This window comes from Alternaria postmessia (assembly GCF_024291825.1).
Source record: "Alternaria postmessia strain BMP 2775 chromosome Unknown scaffold_63, whole genome shotgun sequence".
Classification (NCBI taxonomy): domain Eukaryota; kingdom Fungi; phylum Ascomycota; class Dothideomycetes; order Pleosporales; family Pleosporaceae; genus Alternaria; species Alternaria postmessia.
The window spans coordinates 107756-129233 of NW_026260136.1; the positions used below are offsets into that span (position 1 = coordinate 107756).

At 52.0% G+C, this 21478-nt stretch overlaps 6 protein-coding genes and 1 non-coding gene across 7 annotated transcripts; 5 read left to right on the forward strand and 2 right to left on the reverse strand.

Annotated features, from left to right (window-relative positions):
* Nucleotides 1-435: 435 nt before the first annotated feature.
* On the reverse strand, nt 436-2730 carry J4E82_008215 (uncharacterized protein; the record flags this gene model as incomplete). Its single annotated transcript, XM_051734450.1, has 1 exon — nt 436-2730. The coding sequence occupies one exon, from the start codon at nt 2728-2730 to the stop codon at nt 436-438; it is 2295 nt and encodes a 764-aa protein (XP_051585818.1).
* Nucleotides 2731-5636: 2906 nt separating this feature from the next.
* Nucleotides 5637-8174, reverse strand: J4E82_008216 (uncharacterized protein; the record flags this gene model as incomplete). The annotated part of the gene is made up of 2 exons (XM_051734451.1): nt 5637-7414; nt 7463-8174. The coding sequence occupies 2 exons, from the start codon at nt 8172-8174 to the stop codon at nt 5637-5639; spliced, it is 2490 nt and encodes an 829-aa protein (XP_051585819.1).
* A 1002-nt stretch (nt 8175-9176) lies between these two features.
* J4E82_008217 lies at nt 9177-9248 on the forward strand. The gene has a single exon. It is a non-coding gene; the product is annotated as a tRNA-Ala (tRNA).
* A 1230-nt stretch (nt 9249-10478) lies between these two features.
* On the forward strand, nt 10479-11695 carry J4E82_008218 (uncharacterized protein; the record flags this gene model as incomplete). Its single annotated transcript, XM_051734452.1, has 2 exons — nt 10479-11187; nt 11238-11695. The coding sequence occupies 2 exons, from the start codon at nt 10479-10481 to the stop codon at nt 11693-11695; spliced, it is 1167 nt and encodes a 388-aa protein (XP_051585820.1).
* A 256-nt stretch (nt 11696-11951) lies between these two features.
* J4E82_008219 (uncharacterized protein) lies at nt 11952-13229 on the forward strand (the record flags this gene model as incomplete). Its single annotated transcript, XM_051734453.1, has 1 exon — nt 11952-13229. One exon carries the CDS (start codon nt 11952-11954, stop codon nt 13227-13229), a length of 1278 nt encoding a protein of 425 aa, XP_051585821.1.
* Nucleotides 13230-13620: 391 nt separating this feature from the next.
* J4E82_008220 (uncharacterized protein) lies at nt 13621-17106 on the forward strand (the record flags this gene model as incomplete). The annotated part of the gene is made up of 1 exon (XM_051734454.1): nt 13621-17106. One exon carries the CDS (start codon nt 13621-13623, stop codon nt 17104-17106), a length of 3486 nt encoding a protein of 1161 aa, XP_051585822.1.
* Nucleotides 17107-18762: 1656 nt separating this feature from the next.
* On the forward strand, nt 18763-19191 carry J4E82_008221 (uncharacterized protein; the record flags this gene model as incomplete). Its single annotated transcript, XM_051734455.1, has 1 exon — nt 18763-19191. The coding sequence occupies one exon, from the start codon at nt 18763-18765 to the stop codon at nt 19189-19191; it is 429 nt and encodes a 142-aa protein (XP_051585823.1).
* Between the last annotated feature and the right edge of the window lie 2287 nt (nt 19192-21478).

A 21478-nucleotide genomic window follows, 5' to 3' on the forward strand; every position in this document is an offset into this window, starting at 1 on the left:
CTAAACACCACACATCCTGCCCACCCCGACTACCTGACGTCTGCTCTTCTTTTTTCAAAAATGGTCTTTACGACGCTATGTCGAGCAACGGTCCGTCACCACGGTATAACGATTGCAAGCACATCATCTATGCGCAATATCGAGTTGAGACACCTCAAACTTCATCACAACAACTTCGACCAGAGAAGAAATACAACGATCAAACCATAGGGGTATTTTAATGATGCGCCACTCGTGCGTAGTGTCTAATAAGCTATATACCATACTCACTACTACCCTTTTGCCCAATCAATACACATTAATCCCTAATGCAAACAAAGACGACCTTTTTTCCTTTTGAGATCCAGGGCGCCGTAAACTCCACGCTTGGTTAAGAGAGAGATAGAGAAAAGAGATAATCGAATCATGACTTCCTTCGTAGTAACAAGACGACGCTTACGGCTCCATGAACCCATTTCCCTTGAGCCCACACTTGGTCTCCAAGCTAAAAGTCTGCTCAAACGCCTTGACCCTCTTCATCGCCTCCACCTTCGCGACCTTGACTCTCGCAACAGGCGGGCTTAGCTTCGTCGTAACCCTGCTGATCTTGGGGATAGCAGCACGCTTCCCATCACCGCCGTAAGGGCTGCTACCAATGCACTTGCCGCTGTTCTTCCACTGAGCATCAGCAGCTGACTTCCACAGCGCCGTGATATCAACTGTCATCTCCGGTGTGTAGTAGAGACGGCAGTCAGCCTCCTCGTACTGGAACTGCAGCGCCACACCTGAAGTATCGTTCGCACGAAGACCGTCTCGGGTGTTGACGCCTCCGGCTCCACTGACGGCACGGGAGAAGACGATGTCGCTGTAGTAGTCGTCTACCAAAATGGATTCGTTGAGCGAAGGGTCGAACTTGACGGCGTATTGTACGGTCTGCTGGATAAAGCCGAATGCATAGTTGTTGACGCCCTTGACGCCACCGATGGCCTGGATGGGGTTCTTGTTGCTGCGACCGCCCATAGCGATGGTCTTCACGCCCGCCTGCTGCTTCATCAACTCGCTGAAGATGGTACAAGTGGACGCACAGTAGCCGTCGGTTACGATGACGATGTTCTCTGCTGCAAACTTTGGCGGTCCTGTAACGCTGGCCAGGGGACCATAGCCAGTAACGTTGATGCCGCCAGACACGTAAGGAACGTAGACGTCAGAAAGGTTCCATTGGTTTTGCGTAGTGTATAGCTCACCATTAACCTCATGAGGACCGAACTTCTCGTCCCACGAAGAAAATGGTGTACCGTCAGCCTTCATATCCATGTGGTAATCAAAGTAAGAGGACTGAGCGAAAGCAATGGTACGGTTGCTGCTGTACTCCCGAGGGAACTGGCTCGAAAACTTGCTCGTGGCCTGTCCGACAAGGTCCAAAGCTTCAAACGCCCTCCAGCGGTTGGTACCTTGGGGCTCGACGTCGGGGAACAATTGTTTGAACATGTCGTAGCCTTGAAGAATAGTGCCACCACCGTTGGCTTGTAGATCGATGATGAGTTTGGTCTTTCCGTCAGCAAGGGCCTTGGGGATAAAATTTTGGGTGAGTTGCTGGAAAGGAATCTCGGCGGAGCTAGATCCGACAAAGTTGGGCACTTGCAATACCGCAACATCCTCATAACCAGTAGCGTCGATGTAGAAGCCGTTGATAAGGTTCATAGGACCAGCGGCTTGGGGTGTGGGAAAACCAGGAGCTGCGGCGCCAGCAGCAAGAGTGGAGGCCTCCGCTTCGTCTGACTGGGCACGTGTATCGGCGAACGAAGGACCTGCGGAGCCGTAGCTGAACCATTTCTTGGCCAAGTCTTCACCATTAGCGATTCCGCGGAACGGAATACTAGGACGAGCGTAGTTCTCCATAGTATAGGAAGAGCCATTGGCGAAGTGCAGGGTTGTGGTGGCACCAGGGTAGACCCAGCGTCCACGGCCACCTCCAGTGAACATACCAGTTCCGCTACCTTGAGTACCAAGGCTGACCTGGGCGAGTTCGTAGAAGACGTTGTTGTAGAGAGCATCGCGATCCTGGAGTGACCCAAGCTGGCTGAGATCCTCGAGAAACTCGCTCGCGTCCTTGTCATCGATACGAACAACAGGAGAGGGTGTGTAGGAGATGTTTTTGTATTGCATACCGAGAACATCAGCGAAGACAAAAACTGCGGGCAGCTGCTCTCCGTCCTCGGAAACTGAGACTAGAGGAATGGGGCGACCCCAGGCGAAGATGGAACCAACGGAGTCTGGAATGTAGGAGAAATGTCCATCGTGGGCGGATTGGATCAGGGTGTAGAGACTCCAGCCAAAGTCGTACTCATTCTTGTAGTAACCAGCGTCGATGTAACGGTCCATCGTGTCGAGTCCGCCAAAGATGTCGACGGGAGGCTGTACCTTCTCAGCGTATTCGGCAGGTGGGTCCTTCAGCTCAGCAAGAGTGCTCTGCCACTCAATGTAGGGTCGGAGTGCTTTAAGAAGTCGCTTTCCTGATGAAGCGTTGAAAGGAACGTCGTTGATGCAGTCCCAAGCCATCTGAGCGGGAATAGTCAGTTGGGCGGGTTGAGTGCCATCGCCGTAGACGTAGTTGGAGACTTGGGCACATGGTGGAGTGGTACCATTGGCCTGGCGAGCTTCGACCTGGGGTTGAGTCCGCGAGGGCAGGACGGGAGAGGCGACAGCCAGTGATGCAGCGCCGATGGCGGCGAGCAGGGCGGAGCTCTTCATGCTGGGTTGAGGTTGTTTACTGGGCAAGATATGGGGATAACTTGAAGCGAATGGAATTGCCAGACCAGCAATAGCGAGTGTGATGGGTGTGGATGAGGGGAGAAGATGGAAGGAGGGGTCGAGCAAGTGTTGTATGGCGGGGGGTCGAGCGCGCCTGCGCTATACGCCGTGAGGTGAGAGGTGAGCACGAGGCTGACAGTCACGTGCAGCACCAAGCCCGGAAACGTGCAGATGCAAACGGCCGGCAAATAAGTCCAGGCTGTACTTTCCCTCTGTCCTGGATAAAGTACTCCTAGAGGTCGTGGGAGTGTGGCCTAGGAGGAGTTGGATGACAGCGGAACGGAACAGCCCACAGCCCTCTCTTAAGAAAAGGGAAAATCGACACGCGCCACTAGGAGGTTGGTGGTATACTGGAGTGACGCACCAAGGATCCGCTCGCGTACAAATACTGACAGGCCGGTCCGCATCGTTTGAACACTAACCCACAAACCGAGCACAAACGTGCTTTCGACGCCGTGACATCAATTACATTCACGTCCTTTTCCGCTTCAATATGCGGGGCTTTTCCCGGGATCCATAGGGCAATCATGGTTAGATGGTGTGCAGCAGAGAGCCGCATTTGAGCTAGGGCCGTAGCCTATATGCAGCAAAAAGTATAGCGATTTTTGACACAGGGTCTGTCCGGTGGTCAATCCTCATCATCGAGCCGTCTCGAAGACATGCTTCGCTATCATCAAGTATTCTGTAAATGCCATGATGCCGGATAAGAGAGATAAGAGATGCGCAACCCCTCTTGACTCGTCGGTGTCGTTTTTACAATGTCATGGTAAGCGGGACGACGGGTGGTTGATGTCAAAAGCGGAAGCCTTGGCAGTCTGTGCCTGCAGATCGTCAAGGCGCATCCTAGCCACTCGCTCCACTCCTTCGACGCCCCAATGCATGACCACCTCATCGTCCGCTCAACGACGCGCTGTCGAGACCGGTCACCGCAACATTATTCATCGCGGGAAACCCTGTCGGCGACTCCTGCCGTGTTACGCGGTTCCTTTAGATCTTGTATAGTATTGAAGCTTTACGCGTCCTTACATCCCGTGTAAATTGGGACCGGCTGGCAAATGTCCAGTTTATTGCAAAAGTCATGCGCCCCTTGGACACCTGGGTACGATCACCATCCTTGTGGAGCTTTCTGCCTTGCCACATCCGCTTTAAGCGGTGCCGGTAGACTTGTGTCTCGTAGGGTGACACCTTGAACTATGGCTCTCGCGCGAAGTTCAAGCCTACAGCTAGACTACCACTGCATGACGACAAGCCTAGCTCTGTACCTACAGACATAGCAGCGTACGAAAACTAACATTACCAAAACCGTTCGGCGCCCGGTCTGTGGGCCTTACATGCCTGCAAGGTCGGCTCACGTTTCACGTTCCCTTCGGTAGCCTCAGCAACTTGCTTTTTCCGTCATGTCCCGAGGTCTGTGCTACGCCAAATCAAGAACGTCACATTTTCTTCCGGCTAATCGTGGGAACTAGGAGCTGTCAAATCTTGGTTCAACTACAGCACGATGTCGTCGTTGGACGCCTGTTTTTACAATCCTCGGCGAGAACGATCTGGAATATGGGGCTGGTGGCAAGAGGAAGAAATGTTTGACGAGTTTGAGAGGAGCATAGCCATGTGCACAGCACCGGGAATGCAGATGGTGTTCGGGATCAAGCACCATCCACAAAGCTTGAGCGTGCGAAACGAAACGCAAAACTAATGCATCCGCCAACCACCTGCCCTGTCACCACTGCACCAGCCACTACACTAGTGGTACCTGAGGCTGGTATCCTTTTTGTCCATTAATGTTTCTTCTCTCCCATATTTATAGTCGACACACCTGTTGCACAAAACGATAGAGAAATGCGGAGAACTCGTTTTACGATGTAACTGTCGCATGGCTGTTGCACATGTTTTTGTGATGATGGGAAGGTGATTAGCAGTGGAAAGTACGTACCACCAAGGGGGTTCCTATTTCCAAGACCTCTCTTCATGTTGCGTTTGAGTTGATCGTCACGTCCGCCGATACTACGACAGGAATAGAACCTGCCAGATCTGCGTCTCCAGGCTTCTTGTCATGGAAATTCCCAAAGGAGGCGGATATCAGATGAACAAACCGTTTGTTCAATCAAGAACGGATACTGTGGCGCTTTCATCCCACTAGCTCTCGCCCTGAAGGCTCCTGATTGATGTGATACCTTCAGGCCGGAAGAGGACGCGACCACGGCCATCGCTATCAACCCAACGCTCTCATTGCCCCTGGAATGACTAATATGTACTCTCATTCGTGACCTTCTCCAAACAGATTAACACAAGCAGTCTTCCAATCTATCGATCGATCATTACACACCACAATGTAAGCCACCCTATGAAGCGCAAGATCGTCTACGAGGGGACAAACACACAAGCCGCCCATGGCTAAATCCTTTGATAGGCTGAAGAAGAAATTTAATATGCCTGCGGCGACTAACAAGCGAATAGATCACTCGATTCAATATCACATCTAGTGTGATTGTCATCTGTGTAAAAAAGGTCGCACGTCACGAACCATGACTTCCCTCTGTGCGCTCTTGTGTGAAGCTACCCCGGAACACAGCAGTTTGAACTATTCCGTCATAGCGCTGACATGTACACTTTATTCTACCATTAGTTCACTATTTTACACGTACAACACCTACTCCAAAGTACATAGACATCAAGACCAATAGTGGCTCCTTTTCCAAGTCACTTTGCGTAAGAAAACAGCGTCTAACAGCATCAACCCTGGTACAGAAAAACAATCCACTCATCCCTTTACCTTTTCACCCAGCACACACACACACACACAAAGTCTCCATGATCCCCAAACTCAAGCAAGAATCTCGTCGTCTTGTTTAAACTCTAAGCTCCATCTGCTCCCCAAAACTAGCATTCACGGCACCATGATGATGATGCAAATGGTGCTGCCTCTCCTTGACTAAAGCATCATACTTGAAACCAAAGTTCAAGCACAACGCCACAGCCAAACCCACACACACCACAAGCGGCCCAGTGACAGCGTCAAAGTCCTTCCCACTCCTCTCCCTAATGAGCTTCGCACGGTAGATGTACATCGCATACCCCCACGCGAGAGTGAATGCTGCAATACACGTATACACGACCGCCAACGCGCGCGCAATATCATTGCCCTCACCTGCCGCATTGTACAGGCCAAGAGAGAGTGATGCCAAGAGGACGGAGACGTGCTGCCACTTGATAAATGTACGTTGATTCGCGAGCCAGACTTTTGCTTCTACGCGCACGGGGCCCTGGTCTTTGATCCAGACACCCGGGTCCCGGATACCAGGGGGCAGTTGAATCTTACGGGCTGAAGCTTGTTTGCGGGCATATTTGGAGGTGGAGAAGGATGGGAAGAGGGAGGCTAGACCACTTGCTTTGGAGGCTTTGCCATTTTGGTTGCCAGCAAGGAGGAGGGTGTCTTCGTCGTCTGAGTCGGCTTCCTCGTCTATGCGGGCGTTGGTGTTGTTACTGTTGTCTTGGGTATCTCCGTTGCGTTGACTGCGCTGAGAAAGGTGACTGCCAATCGTCGGAAAGGGGGGTTTAACAACGGGCATGGAGTGCGCTGCCGCAGACGCGCTCTTGGGTACGGAGCGTGTTGCAGCTGGCGAGCCTACGGGGGAAGCGATGGAAGCACGGTAGCTAGGACTAGCTTTTGCGCCAAATAGAGATCCGACTGCAAACTCGTCCTCGGCCGCCTTGCGCTTCTTCTCCTGCTCATCGTCAAACGCCTTCTCAGGCTCCTTCCTGATATCGTTGTCGACCTCGCTGAGCCAGAAGGGGAATGTATGAACATTATCTTCAAACAGCTTCGCGACACCATGGACAAACTTTGAGAAGCGGGGGGATTCCTTGACGAGATGACTGTGCATCAAGTCTTCGATCCACTCGTACTTCTTCATACCCTTGACTTTGATTTCGAGCAAGGCGTAGGGGAACTTGTGCAGCTCGCCCTTCTTGAGCGTCTTGAAGGGGAACTCCATTTGCCCGTTGTCAATGTCGCGGCGGTGCCAGTCGTCGGGCTCCCGGCAGGGTCTGTCATCGTCGAGTGCGTCTTCGCGTATGAGGGCAAGGTTGGTGTCGAGAGAGATGCGGACACGATCGTCGCCAGGGATTTGGAACGCAGTGCGGGTGTAGTTGGCGCGCAACATGGGCTGCAGCTTTTGTTCCTTGACGAAGCCCTGGATATCTCCAACAGCCTTCTTGAACTTGTCAATCTCCTCCTGGTTCTTGTTGGGGCGATAGGTCATCTTGTCGATGCTCTTCTCCATGTGGTACCTATCCTCGAGGAAAGCCTGCACGTATTTGGCCTTGATGGGGAAGCGCACCTCCTCAGCGGCGTTGCCCTCCTTGATGACCTTCTTCTCGAACATGATCTCGGGCTTCTCGCCAAGTTGGCCGTACCACCGGAGGCGTAGCGAAGAGGCATCGGGCTTGCCGTTGACCTTGTCCGAATAGAGGGAGAAGTTGGGGTTGTCGAAGTAGATGGATGTGATTGTAGGGTCGCGCTGAGTGCCTTCAGCAACCTTGGCTGATTGGGGGTTGTAGACGAGGACGGGAAGACGGCGGAGGATGACGGTCTTGACTTCAAAGAGGTTGTCCATGTGGACCCAGACTGTTTCGTGTCAGCAGGTAGTTGCAAATGAGAGGGCTCGTGTCGTACACTTGTGTGAGGTGAAGCCCTCGCCGTCGGTGCTGCTCTCGGCAAAGGAGAGAGCCTCTTTGGACTTGCCCTCCAGGCTCTGTCGGACGAAAGAGTACAGCGCCGACAGCCTGTACAGCAGCGGCGAGGCATCCTCGGTGTGGAGAGGGTGGCGAGCAATGCGCGCATCGATGAAGGGCCGCAGGCGATAGGAGCTGCCGCGGAGCTTGTCGTGCTTCTTGGTAGCCTTGATGACAGCCGTGAAGTTGACCCTGCTGAAGCTCTCCAGCTCCTTGGTCTCTTTTGTGATGTTGTCCAGCTCGCGCAAAACTTCCTTCAGTATCTTCTCCCTCTCCTGCTGGCTGGGCTCCGGCTTCTTGGACGCATCGCCCGACGCGTCGCCCAGCAAGCCCTCGCCCTTGCCGTCCTTGTTCTCCTTGTCTCCCTTGCCGTCCTCCTTGTCTTCCGCCTGGATCCCTATGGCCAATGGTTCCAGCTTCTTCTCGCAGGCCGTGGTCCGGTCGCGCAGCTTCTGCGAGATGTCGGTGATGAAGTTGTGCACCTTTTCCAGTTGCACGTTGGCCAGCTCATCAACAAACGCGCTCTCGTCGTCGGCAGTCCAGGAATCGTCGTCCTCGTTGTCTTTCAACAGCTTCTTGAGCTTGTCGTAGTCGATGTATTTGTCCTTCCATGGCGCATACACGCTCTTGCGCAGTGTCGTACCGAACTTCATGGCTTAGAAAAGTGGAAGCACCAAGCAATTGCAACCTGCAGTAGCAATAGCTAAGATATAGGAACTGCCGGTGCCGGAAAGCTCTGCATGCAGGATTGCAGATTATGGAGAATGAAGCAATGAAGCTGGGTCTAGCTGGTGGGGAGCGTCGCGCAGCCAATGCCCAGGAATCTTGGGCGCACGTGTTTCGCGTGCCGCGAGCGTCATAACTGTGCAACCCTACCCCAGTCCTGCATTCTTCAAGCACTTCTTTTTCTCGACATGTTTACGGCAAACTATCACTGTATCGAGCCACACGTCCCAGGATCCTCAGCCAGCTCTCAAGCTCGTCTAAAGGGCGATAGGCGTCTTGTGATGGTGTTGCTCTCACAACAACATCTGTTGACGCGAGTCATTCCCGCTGGGAAGACCCACGCATGTCACTGCCACTGCATCGTCCCGACATTAGTTTCCGAGGCCCAAGTCTGGCCCAAACTTGTTGTCTGCGCGACTCCAGAGTTCGGTCAATTTCGCGGCCTTTCGCTCTACAGACATGGCAATGACCTTGTCATGCCCTGTGTTTGTTGTTGTTGAGGATAGCTTGGTGCTGTGCTTACACGTGATGCTAAGCCTGATTGAGCTTCCAGGTACTTCCCAACGACTGTCTCCATCATCAGCGTCGTCCGACCAACCTCCCATATCGTATGCCTCCGAGTATGACTGACAGGTTCCGTATATCCGCAAGCAACGGCTTGATACCAACGAACATGCCCCGAAACATCCTCGGCTTCTAACGACAACGTTGGACCAAGGCTTCCTCAAACATGCCGCATACGAATACTAGCGGACGCTAATTGACAACCCTTCTCGGCTAGTCGCAAGTACTGGTTCCAAGCAAACACTTCTCGAGTCTAAATTGAAACCTGCTAGGAGTGATGAATCGGGGGCAAAACATCAAGATATAAAGCCTCTGGAAGCCCAATTAGTCATCAAGTTCTCACAGATCTCCAAAAGAGGAAAATCGGGCTTGTGGTTTAGTGGTATAATACTCCCTTAGCATGGGAGTGGTCCAGGGTTCGATTCCCTGCAAGTCCAACTTTTTGCGTTCGTCAAGGTCTGGTTGCGTTGCCGTGGTTGTGGTGGATGGCATCGTGCGTGGATTGCTCGTTTTTTTTTGTCGGATGTGGAGTCGTTCCCGGTCTAGACGCCCTGAGCGAGTTGGCATCGCCCCGTCAGCCACTCGCATCCAACCCAAAGTTGTTACAAGCACAAACAAGTCGAAGAGATGAACAAGGTGCAGCTGAGGTTGACAACGTCGCAACCCCACATTCCACTTGCCTTGTAGTGCCCGCCCACGATGTGTCTCATTGGTGCATTCCACCCGGTCCGAGTTCGTGCTACGACCACCTCACTCATCAATACTGCTCAGCCACCTACGCCCTGATGGTCATGCCGTATCTGCCGCAACGCCGTTGTCCCGACGCATCATGGATTGCGACGATTGGTACGCAGCCCTCCCGTGCCTGGACACCGGTTGATGACGGATGGACGGAAAATGTCAGCTTCTGTTCCCACGTTTGCGCATTCGCGCAGTGCATCTGAAAGCTTGTGACAGCCTTTCAGGCATCCTTCAAGAACGCCGTCATGTCCCCGAAACCGTTGCCGTGTTCTCTTGCTCACAAAACATCTTACTCTCTGTACTGCGAGTACGAGCACTTGCCGTAGACTTCTTTTACCAATTTGCGCAATGTTCGCCATGGTATCAAATAGCCATGCGCAAGTCGGCTTACCAAGACTGAGCACAACCAAGCGGACATGTAGAAGGGATTCGCTGTCTTCCTCCAGGACGCGTGATTCGGGTTATAACAGCAATCCTGATTCCCTCTCGCCCTTGGAAGCGGGGACGTTGGATCAGGGTACATCCTACTACAAGTCCTGGCAGAAGCTCAGATCGCTAACGATGCAGCAGGCATTCTTTTCGCACCCCTTCCACCTGTGCCGAGCATTCTTGTCAACAACAAAGCTACCTTTCCTAAGAAATGCTACGTCGATAGGCCTTGGTTGGCTAGCCAGAACTGCGTCACTAGCAACCCTGCAGAACTCATCACCAGTCAGGCATTCCTCCAATCTACATCTCCAGAGACTCCAAAAATAGGATCTGTCGGGACTTTGCTTGACTTTCCACGTAAGGATATCCCTAAAGATAGGCCTTCGTCGGACGATGAAGATATAGAGCGGTGGATCAACGACAATCTCCCATCCAGCAAGCGCCCTAGGGAACGAGTAACATCTATCGTTTCCATCTCATCCACGAGCAGTTGCGACATGCATACCAACACCGACTTTAGTGACGACGAGATGGATCATAATGTGAAGGCTATACGGCGTTTTCCGACTTCCACCCAGAAGATTATTGACCTTATCTTACGCAAAGTCGAGATCAACCTCCGCAACGCGGCTTACAAGCAATGTGCAGGAAGTAAAGCCGCTCACACCCAAGGTAGAGGCACACTCTCTTCAAGCCAGAGCAGTCGTAAAACATCAGTGAGCTCAGGAACCAAACGCAAGTCCCGTTCAGAAGGCAGTCCGCCACCAGAGGACGATGACGACGATGGTTCAAACAAGCGACGCCGGGGCTCCACGGCAACTACCACCGACGATTCTGAGACTGGAGCAAAGTTTGCGTGTCCGTTCTACAAACATGAACCGGACAGGTATCGCAACAGGCGCACTTGTCCTGGACCTGGTTGGCCATCCGTCCATCGGATGAAAGAACACCTCTATCGATCACATTCCCAGCCGATATTCTGTCCAATCTGCTACGAGACCTTCACTTCAGACAAGGCGCAATCAACTCACGTACGTCTGCGACAGTGCGAGAATTCACCGCCTCGGGAAATTGAAGGAATCGACCGTGAGACTATTCGGACCCTGAAGAAGCGCACCCCTGCGTATATGCTAGAGGAGGACAAGTGGAGAGACGTATATCAGGTCCTCTTTCCAGATGTGGCTGACGCTGAGATACCCAGTCCATGTATGTCGTCTTACTGTGACGTGTAGCTGTAATCTGCTAATATGTATCAGTCTACGATTGCGATTCACCAAGCGAAACATCGCGACGCTTCCGCAGAGATCTTCTGCATCGCGTACATCAAGAACTGCTTGTCGAGGCCGGACAAGTACCTAGTCCTGTCGAGCGAGAGATTATGCAGCGCGTGGCCCAAATCGTGCGCCGTTGCGAGCAAGATCTGCTGAATCAAGCGCAACCGACATCTTTCAATCCCACGCGACGTAGTAGCGTCATTTCTATAAGTAGTGCGCCCCATGCCCCGCCTCTACCCGAGCCTACTCCGATTGTCGAGCCAGATGCTCCGTCGTTCATTCCCGAGCCTACGATCGATTGGGGCTCCTGGAACTACCCGTCATACAATCCATTCGGTCTAGGAATCGATTGGGAAGCTGCGTTCCCATCTGGGTCTCAGATGCAGTATACAGGTAGTGACGAGACGGCTGCAAGCTTTTTGGTGCCAATGCGGACGTAGGCGGATGAGTATCGTAGGTGCGGCCTCGTAATGCACATGTAGCCTTGTACAACCATCTTGAAACCAATGTAGAAGTAGTGATGAAGCAGTCAAGCTCCTTGCATGAGTGTTCTTGCCCTGAATGCCAAGTGATGGTTACTGCGAATCATCTGTTTCGCTACGCGACGTCATGAATGCAAGGATAAGTGGGAAACCTGAGTCAAGATCGGAACTTTCAGTCTCGCACAGGGTCCACGCTTCCTTTCATCGCGTCACCATGCCACCAAAGATACGGATACCGACTGTTGAATTTCGATCGCTCCTTCTACCACCGGTACGAGTACCGATACGCGCTCTCCAGACATTATACCGCCCGCAATGCGCCTCTCACGTCCCGCGCTCTGCATGTCCCACCCAACGCCTTGAGCAACGCCGTGCGCTCAACCTGTACAAAACGGCCAAGGCCAAGACAGTCCTCGGCCAACACAAGGTGCTAACGTTCACTCCGTATGAATACCCGCGGTTGGAAGACCTGTCACACAAGGTCAGATTCTGGGAGACGACCAAGAAGGGCGCAAAGGAGGGCTTGATAGCGGACAACATCTCATTACAAGAGCTGTACGACAACCATGTCAAAGATGGAGAAATGCTCTGGTGTATGGATGCGCTGAAGAAAGGGATGGCGCAAGGATATTTGGACAATGAGGACCAGGGCGAGGCGAGCATGAGTGTACCAGAAAACTTGAGGGAATTCTCCATCACCAAAGCACACACGTTCACGAAACCCAAAACTAAGAAGGGCAAGAATATTGGAGGGCTCAAAAACATCATCTTGAACGAGTCCAGTCCAACCGAATTCTACAGGCTATCATTGGATCGCGCATACCAATTCCTCGAGCATGGCTGCCCTGTAGAGTTTCGCCTCCGCTTACAAGGCAGACCGCTGCTAAAAGAGGAAAGGATCATGGCAGCAAATCCTCGCCGCTGGCAATGGATGCACTCGCATTTCCCACATCTGCGACCAGACTTTATCATGAAGGGAATGCCTAAAGGCACAGCCTATGTAATTGAACCTGTGAGTGACGGACGCTCAGTGCAATGGGTGGCTGGAAACCCAGACGCGCCTGGTCATGAAGGGCTCAACAACCGGATATTCAAAATCAAGGGTGCGGTTGCGCACTCCGTCAAGCAAGGCAAACAAGCCATGCTGCCAAAGATAATGCGCGGGAAGTTGAGAGAATCCGGGATGAATGCTTACTCGACCAACACGGGCTTGCCGAAAGAGCAGGCTCGGGCAAAATATGGAAAGGGTGGGAAGGTCACGTACGGTGGCGAAGAGACCAAGTATCTCAAGAGGGATGCGGAGACGGACGGGTTCATGACGCCAGATCCGGCGTTACGACAAAGTAGGGCTAGAGTTAGAAGAGAGTTGAACGATGAGTCGCAACGTAAGATGCACTGGGAAGGTCGCGGGCGCATAGGCCGCGATCTGAATGAGCAAAAGAAGGCTGCCAGAGAGAAGCAAAAGGCCGAATTTGAGGGGAAGTACAAGTAAATGTAGCCTAGAAGCAATATGGCGGTTTCACCAAACCGCGGCTATCTTTTGGTGTTGTTGGGGCTTGGCGGGCGACGTTGGGCAGTGACCACATCTCTGGGTCGTCGGACATGGATACGGCCGAACATGTTTATCCACACCCAGACCCTAGACTAACTTACTCTCCTTTCTCCGCGACCGTCCGTTTGCACATGCATGCACCTGTGCTAGTCAAGGAAGCGAAGCCCGAATAATGCAGCGACCCTGAATCTCCCGCCCATTCCATCTCCCTGCTATCCTAAAAACCCACGACTCACCCTCCCCCGCTGTTCGTCATCGCATCGCCGCCGCCGCCGCCGCCGCGCAACGCTTACCTCTTCTCGAATCCGCAACGTCACCGCTCTGAGCTTCAATGAACGCAGCGCGCCAGGCGTGTCGCCCCAAGCACCAGGTCCTGGTCCTCAAATGCTACCCAAAAGTCCAGAAGAGCGATGCCGAAGCAAAGGCCAATTCGAGCGAGCTCAGCTATCTGCTCTTCTACGCGAGCACTCGCCGCAGTAAGCTGCAAAAGGTGGTCGACTTCCTAGACAAGAGGGCGACCAAGGATGTGTGGAAAGTCAGGACAGGCAATGTGCAGGTTACGCTGCAGATTGTCAGGGCGCTGATTGAGAAATGCCCGCGCGATCTTCCCCTCTATGCGAGTGCCGTACTGCACATCCTGCGAACCATTCTCAACTCAAACGACGTTACCATGGTGGAGGAATCAGTGCCGACGTTCGAAGCTCTATGCGCGCATCAGGATCCCGCCGCCCTCGCAGCCGACCAGGACTATATCAAGAAGTACGAGGAGATTGTGCAGTTGTACGCTCAGTTCGCGTCCAAGGAGACTGTCAAGACGGGCAAGGCACCAGTCAGCTGGCCCGTTGCAGTCAGATACCGCAAGGCTGGACTCCAGGCCCTGAAGGCGATTGCCTCGTCTGAGTCATTAGGGTCCGAGACAGGGCGTCAATTGGGCGCCGTCATACCAGTCATACTCGTCAACATACATTCAGAGAGTGGTGCATACCTCAAGAGGTTGGAAGCACGGGAAGCCACCAAGGGCGAACACGACAAGGAGCTGGCATTACGGCGGCGGCAGAGTGTATCCACTGCACGGACCGACGATGAAGACGGCGACCCGATCGCGGCATCCGGAACGACCGAGGATGCGGATAAGCTTGCAGAAGAGGAGGTTGGAGTACTTGCGCTTCAGGCGCTGAGGAGCATATTCCAGGGTGTAAATCGAGGGCAACTTCGGCTTGCGACCTCAGCAGTGCTCAAGTTTATCGCATCACATGTCAAGAGCTCACAGGAGGCTACCCCAAGCGAAAGCAGCCATTGGGCGACTACTCTCATGGCTTTGATCTGCGCATGGGTCCCTGTACAGGACCGATACACAATCCTGGTAGGCGCAGTGGAAGCCCTGGTTCGCAGTCCAATCGTGGAAGACGACCTCGAACAACAGCTGGTTCTGGCGACTATCATCGACTATCTTCTAGCCTCGACAATCAACTTCATCGGACTCAGTGTCATGGATGTTCTGGTCGGACTCATCTCTCACTCATTGCTACTCCTTCAGCTTGGTGGGCCAGGATCGAACATTGTACCGCATCACCAGCAGACAACATCTGTTGTGGGAGAAAAAGACCCTAGCAACCAATCTTCGACGACTAATTTGGACGCTGTAGTCACGGAGGTCGTCAAGAAGCCCTCTAACGTGAGGCTACAACTTCTGGATACCGTACAGAGATGCATGGCGGATCTCGCAACACATGTGTACTATACAGATCAGATTTCTGACATGGTGGAAGCGATCCTGAGCCGCCTCAAGCCATCACGTCTCTTGAGTGTTTCCTCCACCACTGAAGCAATACAGAACCCCGAAGGCGCTATAGACGCCGTTGCGGATTCGATCAGCATGCAGGAAAAGACGCATGTAGACCGCTTCTTCTCTTTCGAAACGGCACGTATCACTGCTCTCGATGCGGTCAAAGCCATTATCAAGACAGCAAACGCACGGAGACCAGACGGCTCAACTGCATCTGTGTCGCGGAGCAAAGTCGGTGTGAGTGTCTGGGAAGGCACTCAATGGCTTCTGCGCGATCCAAGCGGCCAGGTCAGGAAAGCCTACGTCGACGCGCTGATTACGTGGCTTAATACGGAGAAGAACAAGGAAGATCTGAAGATTGTGGATAACTACAGGCGGAAGGAGAAGGAGAACGATAAGAATGCGTTGGCTAGACGTGCAGTCTCGAATGCATCGAACAGGGAAAGAGTATCGAAACGTGGTAGGGACACGTTCTTGCCCCTGCTTCATCTAGCTGTCTATGAGAACGCGCTTCACTACGTCGATTCTGAGGCCGACTATCTGCTTCTGCACTTGCTGCTCACCACTCTAGTCAATAGACTCGGAGTAAACGCAGCGAGGAGTGGACTGCCAATGATCATGCGACTACAAGAAGATATCGTAACTATCAAAGACCCAGGTGCTAAACTGCGCTTGGGCAGCTTGGTACATGGCTACCTCTGGGCGCTCAGCATAGCCCTGGACTTCGAGGTCTCCTCTGTCGGACGTGCCCTGCACAACGAAATCTCGCGTAGAAGCAGCAAGGGTCTGTGGATGAAGAGCATACGCGTCCCGCCCATGCCCATTGAGCTCATAGAAACACCTCATGCGACACCTGTCGCTGTACCAGCAGAGATTGTCGAGAACGAAGCTCTGAAACCATTTGACAACAGGGAAGCTTTGGTCGAAAAGATATCGGAAGGTTACTCGACTTCCCTATACTCGCCGCCTTCTTCGCCCCCTGGCTCACCTGGCCGCGGAGCCAATGCGTCTATCCCTACTATCCATCAACCTGTGCAGCAACCTCCAAGCCACCAAGGCCCACCTGAACTCCCATTCAAAGTCCGAGAAGACCTCCTCTCGGACTGGACGAGAGACGGCTGTCTATCATCCCACACAAAAGACTCGTCATCTGCTTCCATATCAGGATCGAAAACAGGCACGCATTACACCGCCGCGACACAGAAGAACAACTTCCTCGGCGTCAATGTACAAAATGAGAACCTGGATAGTAGCAATGGTAGCTCGCCTGCTCAATCGCCACGACGTGCGCACAGTCGTCCGCCGTCGGCAGCATACGGGCTTGTAGGTCGATTGTCGAGTCCGAATCGGAGCAGAAGTCCGGGTGGCAACACACCAAATTCTTCGTCGAGTCTGCGGTCTACAGTCAGGGTTGATGATTTGCGACGGGCATTGAGTACAAGTCATGGTGGGGCGCCGAGGACGGGATATTCTCACCGCGCACCGAGCCATCGGGCAAGAAAGAGTCTGAGTGACCACGACGCTTCCTCAACAAGTGATTCCATGGTCAGTGTACATTCTCTGTCCGACGCGTCGTTTATTACTACGGGTCCGGCGAAGGAGGAGCAGCAGCAGAGTGGTGGTGTGCAGAATCCAGAATCGCCTACTACGCCGGCTGCTACTTCTACGCCCAGGCCGACAACAGCTACTTCCATGAACTTTGGGACAGCAGCAGCAGGAGGAGGGGGAAGGGAAAGTACGTATACGATGGATAATTTGCCGCCTGTGCCGCCTATTCCCGAGGATCTGCTCAACGGGCAGAGCGAGGCTAGGGATTTTGCGAGACCGAAGACGGCGCCTAATGGTGCGGTGAAGAAGAGTAGGAGTGTCAAGAGTGGAGTGAGCAGAGGTAGGAGTGGGGATCGTAGAAGGGGGACTGGCTTGTCGAGTAGTAAACCGGATTTTACGGGCTTCTTGGATAGTATTGGGGTTGAGGATGATGAAGATGATTTGGAGAGTGTTGGAAGTGGTATTTCGAAGGCGCCGTATTGAAATGGTTGTTTTTGGTGGGTAATTGGAGATGTTGGTTGGTGTGTGTGGGTGTGATTTAGCGACGTTCGCAGGCACAACGGGGATTTGGGATGGGAGGTGTGTGTGTCTGTATGTGTGTTGGGTCTATTCTTCCGTCTTCCTTGTTGCTGTTGTTGCTGTGCATAGTCCCTTCTTAGCTTCGGCTTTTTGCTCCTATGTTCGAGAAAAGTCTTCTTGGTAATACAAAGATCCCATTTGTTCATTTGCGGATGTACTCTTCTCATACCAAGGTCTACGTTGAGCAATATTGTCAAGCGGGGGTTGAAGCGTGCCATTACATGTCGACTATGGCTTTACAATGTCTCTACATTACGGCAAACCGAAGCATATTCATACGATTTTTCTTTCCGTGCAGCCATTCATACATACCACATTGCTGTACAGCATATGCAACGTTACGCCCACATAAATTGCTCATCCGTATTATTGCCCTCCTTCTTACTTTACTACCCATCGCGCAACTACAAGTCTAGCTTACCGCATTGACACGTATCTATCACAGTACACTCCTCGGAATGCTACCACTCACCCCCCTTACCCTCACCCTCTCAGCTCTGCCCACCACCCTCACCACCACCCTCCCCTACGCCACAAGCCCCTACAGTCCCCAAAACTGCCAATCCACCATCACAGAAAACGGCGGCGTCTTCTTCTGCAACGGCTACAACTACATGGGCAACTGCGGGTGGCGCGCCTACCCAACAACGCCTGGTTCGGACTGGTGCTACAGCTTCGGAAATGTAGAGGAGCGGCCGCGGTCTATTGGGCCGGATCCGAGTGGGTGATGTGAGTTGTTCAAGGAGGAGGGGTGTCGAGGAGAGGCGGTGCAGATTTGGAAGGGGATAAGTGATAAGAGGTTGGAGTGTCCGGGTATCAGTGATTCGGGGACGCCTGAGTGGTGGGTTAGTATGAAGTGTCGGTTGAAATGAGGGGGTGGTGGTATATGGTGTTTTATTTTACAAATGGGGGTTCTGGTATTGACGTACGATGTGAATGACGTTTGCCGCTCAAATATGAGTCAAGTACAAGCTTTTTGTTCTTGTTTCTTTTCCACTACAATATGAATCACACATGGGGACTGCTCTGGCACATCAAGTCTCCCACCATCACGTAATGTATCTCCTTACTATCTTCACTCTGAAGTGAAGACAATGAGCAGATGGATGGACGCGATGCATGTTAGAGTATGAGATAACAAACATCGCAAACATGTGTAACTCTTGGCTGTGTTTCATCCATGCCTTTCGAAGTTGCCTCCTTGTGATTAGTGAAGTGCGTGGGTCGCACTAAGCTTTCCCTCGTCTTCACATTGAAGGCGGTTACGTTCAAACGATCCGGGTAGTCTAACAAATCACATCGAACATGATCTCCCAACGTAATGCGTTGATTCGACGGTACTTGACGTTGGATTTCGCATGTGGACTCGCTGCACAATCCAAACGACGCGGTGTGTATTTAAAGATAGCTCCACGTTCGTTCCTTCCTTCTCACTATCTGCAATCTCAATCCAATAAGAACACAAGTAACAAGACATACGGATACCAACATCGCATTACCATAGGATCTGCATCATAGTCCTGGTAGTAGCCACGAGTAAATCTAGAACACGACTCTACGATGCGCCCTCCCACCATTCTCACCTTCTTCGCCAGTCTCGTCACAGCCAAGCCTTTTACAAGCCCTCCTTTTGCACTAAGCCCCTACATTCCAATCACCGAAAGCGACAACTGTAGAAACAGAGTGATCGACAACAACAGCGGCATCAAATACTGTCTCGGTACAGGATTCCTCGGCAATTGCAAATACAAGGCCTACACCGAAAGGAAATCGTGTATTGACTTTGCCGACATTGTCCAACGGCCCCGTTCTATTGGTCCCGATCCAGGCGGCTACTGCATGTTGTTCAAAGAGAACGACTGCAAGGGAGAGCCATTGCAGATTTGGGAGAAGAGGGTGTTCCAAACGTTTATGTGTCCGGGTATCTCGGAGATGGGTGGGAAGAATGAGTGGTGGAAGAGCATGGAATGTGTGAAGAATGAAAATTGATGATGGCGGGTAGAGCAAAGACTTGCAAGAAAGAAAGGGTTGGATAGAAACAGGAGGATGAGGTGATTTGTACATATCTAATGAGGAGTTCAAGTTTTGAGTAAAGATTAACAGATGTTTAGATAACCTTTTCTAGGAGAAATGTCATGAGAATGAGACTATCTTAGCGATGAATAGACCTGGCTTGAAGCTCAGCCAGTGGCGACTAGTAAAGCGGTGACTAGGTTCTGGCTTGGACGTAGTCATCAAATATCAGAATATCAATGCACAGGAGTGCTTTCTAGGGAAGTGATTACAGGAAGAAGTCCTTGGCTGTGACTCTATTGCGATCTCGTGAAGAAGGATGCAAGATAGCTCAGTGGTAAGTCATCACACTATACGATGGTTCTTTAACAGCTAACAAGTTGCATACAGCTCTAAAAGACTTCAAAGCCGCCTCCGCGTCCATCTCTGTGATAGTTATGTGTATAGACAGAAGAAATGCATCATAGTATTCAAGTTACTCTAGTCGATGATGTAAAGACTCTGACATCTTCTACTTCCATCACGACTGTCGCACAGGAATGGCGTATATCAGGGTTCGCCGACTGCATGAGTTCTCTCTACCATTTCCTACCACTACGCCAGCCATTACAGAGAGCCGACTACCAAATAGATAGTAAAGCCCGTTTCTGGATGTCTGGGCTCACATCTATATATTTGATTAAATGCTAACACTGCCGCTCACCGTCTTCTTCGCGATCGCCACTACTACTCCCATCGATACGCCCCCTATCAACGACGTTGCCCTTTCCGAAGCTACTGGAAACTCGCTATTCACACGCGCAAAGGTCGAATTAGTTACTTACGGAAACCCACAGTCCCCCCTATGCAACGCCAAGATTGGTCGGCCAGGCGGCGTGTATACGTGTCCAGGACCAAACTTCACTCCTACCGCCACAGAACAATGCGAGTGGCACTCCCCTCCTGATCCAGGCTTGTCGTCATGCATCACCTTTGCTCCACCTAGGGCCCTTCCTCAGTCGATCGGTCCTGATCCAGGTGGCTATTGCATCCTTTTCTCGGGAAACGAATGTAAGGGTGGGCAGTTTGTTTTGAGTGTCGGGAACAAGTTTTATAAGTAATTCTGTCCTTTTCTAGATACTTTGAGCATGTGCTAACGTCGATAGTACGCTTGGATGTCCTGGTCTGACCCATGGTTTCAAAGATAGGGCGGTTGCGAGTTTGGAGTGTTGGCCGCTTTCGCAGCGATGGTAATGTCAAGAGCAGATTGGCAGATGAGTAGTATACTTGTAATCGTGCATTACTGTATTAACCCATCATTGCTCAACTTCTGTTGTCGCAGTGTGCTTGTAGAAATGTGAGATGTTTGGAGACGTTCCGACGCTAGAAGGCATTCTGTGACTGCCCTCAATTTTCTCACTCCGCGCTACCACCACTTCCCCTCGTCACTGCCTCTTTCAACACCGCACCGCCAGCTTACTACAGCACTGATAGGAGTACACTATTGGTGCGTCTGCCTAGGCTATTAGGAACACCCCACTTCCACGTCAACCGTCGTAAGCACTTGTTTTGTTAGCAATCAGCTGAGCTGTTATTATTACACGCTTGCTGGCTGCTTGATTATACAAGGTTTCAGGTCAATCATACACCCGAATTGTCGCGTTTTGTATCTTCTAACCGACTACCGACTAGAGTGTGTCTAAGACGCCTCAGTCACTGAGTCGCTGAGTGTTTCAGTTCTCTAGAAGCAACCACCATTGCCACCATCAGACTCACCGGCACTGCGCCCACAACTATCATAGTCACTCAATCAATGTTCTTCACTGCTTGAAAGATGGCGAGGACCGCTACGCGCTATGTCAGACGGGACTGTAGTCAAGGAAGTGACTGGTAACTGGGTCAAGCTTCGTAACCCCCTACACGACCGAAACGACCATGAGCATGCCCATCAGAGTGGGTAGGTCACTCAAGTCCCTATCGGTAAGCTTTCAAGAGCAAACAACAGCGGAGATGGTCATCAAGAGCCACGAAATCCGCTAGCGCAATGAGTCGAGGACTTGCGAACGACATCCAGTTGACCGTACGCGAAGATGGTGATTCAATGAGATCTACGCTTCAAGCAGCGCGATCGCACATATACCTTCAAGTATGTATACACATCAATGAACTAAGTGTATCCCTTGCAGAAATTTGACGGCTTCACGCTTGACAGCAGTCAATGTTCTAGCTGATTGTCAACTGCCAGATCGTTGACCAAGAGCAAGTCACATACGCAAATTTACCA